This window comes from Penaeus chinensis, chromosome 14, assembly GCF_019202785.1.
Source record: "Penaeus chinensis breed Huanghai No. 1 chromosome 14, ASM1920278v2, whole genome shotgun sequence".
Lineage (NCBI taxonomy): Eukaryota > Metazoa > Arthropoda > Malacostraca > Decapoda > Penaeidae > Penaeus > Penaeus chinensis.
Genome location: NC_061832.1, coordinates 7,812,877 through 7,815,376, shown reverse-complemented (window position 1 = coordinate 7,815,376; position 2,500 = coordinate 7,812,877). Strand labels below are relative to the sequence as shown.

The 2,500-nt window shown below is 27.1% G+C and overlaps 1 protein-coding gene across 1 annotated transcript in view; it reads left to right on the top strand.

The window, feature by feature from the left end:
* LOC125032315 (alsin-like) overlaps positions 1–2,500 on the top strand; it is a 55,961-nt gene that overhangs the window by 3,203 nt on the left and 50,258 nt on the right. The window contains exon 2 of the mRNA XM_047623411.1: positions 954–1,088. Coding sequence (XP_047479367.1) covers positions 954–1,088 — 135 coding nt within the window. The remainder of the gene's footprint in view (positions 1–953; positions 1,089–2,500) is intronic.

Below are 2,500 nucleotides of genomic sequence, written 5' to 3'. Positions count from 1 at the left end.
CTTTAATGGGATTTTATTTTGTGGCTCTCTCTTTTTTGGGTAATGTTTTAGTTTCACACAGACATCCAATCTTATGTGCCTCTTATTCCGACCATTCCCAGACCCCCTCCCGATTGCTGTGGTCTTTTCTTCATGCTGCATTTGTAGCAGTCTATATTCTGAATTACTGACATTTTATTTTTTGGGGGCTATGCAGATTATTTCAAGAATTAGTTTATTTGATAATGATAGTGCCATTATATTCCCATGTAAATGTATATCAGAGTATTATGTGTTATACAATTTTCTTATTATCAACTTGCAAAGGTAGTACCACAGATGAAAATATCTTGTTTCTGATCATTCTGCCCATTACAGGCAAATATTACATTGTAGTACATGGCTCTTGGAAACAGAAACTAATTCCTTCTAATTCTTGGGGTCCTTGTCACCCATGCATTGACATTTTTGATCTTCTTAAAAGAAAATTATCTCAGAAATGGCACCCAGCCAGATATCAAGTTATGATGAATATATCAAGAAGAAAAGAAATTGCAAGAGAATCCCACTTCTTACAAAATTATGTTATATTGCGTTTTGACAGCACTTGACTTGCTATACTCAGCTATGTATAAAATCTGCGAGAATAAGAAGTTAAAGAAGATGGTAATTCTTTACAGTACAAATGAACTTATCTGTCCCCAACCCAACATCACAAAATTAATTCAGCAATCTAAGTTGCTGTGACTAGATGTGCCTGGATGGTTAATGGGGAGCTCTGCCCCCATCACCCCCTGGGAAACGCTATCTTCACCTCAGAATGCATTGCAAGATAGAGCTGAAACACGAGAATACTAAGTGGACTTAGACTATGAGTGGTGCTTTCTGAGATCTTCCTTTATTTTTTGGCATTATCCTTTGTTTCTGTAGATTATTTCTTGTACCCGTAACAGAAACTTTTTGTCTTTTAAAAGAATATCATCTTCAATTTGCATTACCTATAGTGCATCTAAGAGATTAACCAAGAAGACAATATATTCCAAACAAGTTATTCTCTTAGCAACTGATCCTTATGACAATACAACACAAGTTGAAAGCCCTTTAAGAAGGTAAAGGATATATAACGAACAAAAAGAACTGACTGTAAAGCAGCTTGCCAAGCTTTTCTGCCATGTGGAAGCAGCACTTGGCTTCGCTGATGATGCAATGAACAAGGAAAGTTCAAAGTTGCACTAGAGGTCAGAAAATGTTTTTGCTGTTATGAAGAACTAAACAAGGAGAAGCAGAGGAGAAATAAACAAGCCACTTTGAATAGCTTTTTCCATTAAGTGGCAATTGAAGAGGAGGGATAAGGGGTATCCTTCCTGTACCCCTCTAGTTTCCTCCTCTGTGAAAGGCCACACAGACACCCCTCCTCTGTCACTTGCCTAGCTTTTCTCTAACAATTTAGTGGGCTTAGTATATCTTTCTTGTATTATTGTTTATAAGATTTTACACAACTTCTATAATTGTTTATTTTGCCAAATTAAATCATTTTCCAATATATTAATTCTTTAATAGCTATTTCTCGTGGGACTAATTGCCTTGCTATACATTATGCATTTTGTTGTGTGAAATTCAGGAACGGAACTCTAATGGAAATAGAGTACTACCTGTATTTTCTTACCAAGTAGCAAGAGAGTGATTTTTAAAAATACATTTGAAATATTGCCAAATAATTTTTTTATCACTTTCCATTTTAATATGTTCAAGATGTATAAATATTTTTTAGAATTTGTTGTATATATGTATATATATATATATATATATATATATATATATATATGTTTATAGATATATATGTATATATATATTCATATGTATATATGTATACATATATATATGTATATATGTATGTATATATGTATATATATATATCTGTCCATCTATCTATCTCTCTATCTGTCTGTCTGTCTATCTCTCTATCTATATTTAAATATGTATGTATATATGAATACACACACACACACACACACACATATATATATATATATATATATATATATATATATATATATATATATATATATATATATATAAATAGACATAAATAAATATAAATATTTATAGATATATATATATATATATATATATATATATATATATATATATATATATATATATAAATATATATATATATAAATATATATATATATATATATATTATATATATAAATATATATATATATATATATATATATATATATATATAAGTAAATATATATATGTATATATATATATATATATATTTATAAATGTATATAGATATATATATATATAAATACATATAAATATATAAAAACATATATGAATATATATAGATAAATGTAAATATATATAAATATATATTAATATATATAAACATATATGAATATATATAAATATATATAAATATATAAATATATTTGAATATATATAAATATATATAAATATAATTAAATATATATGAATATATATATAGATAAATATGAATATATATAAA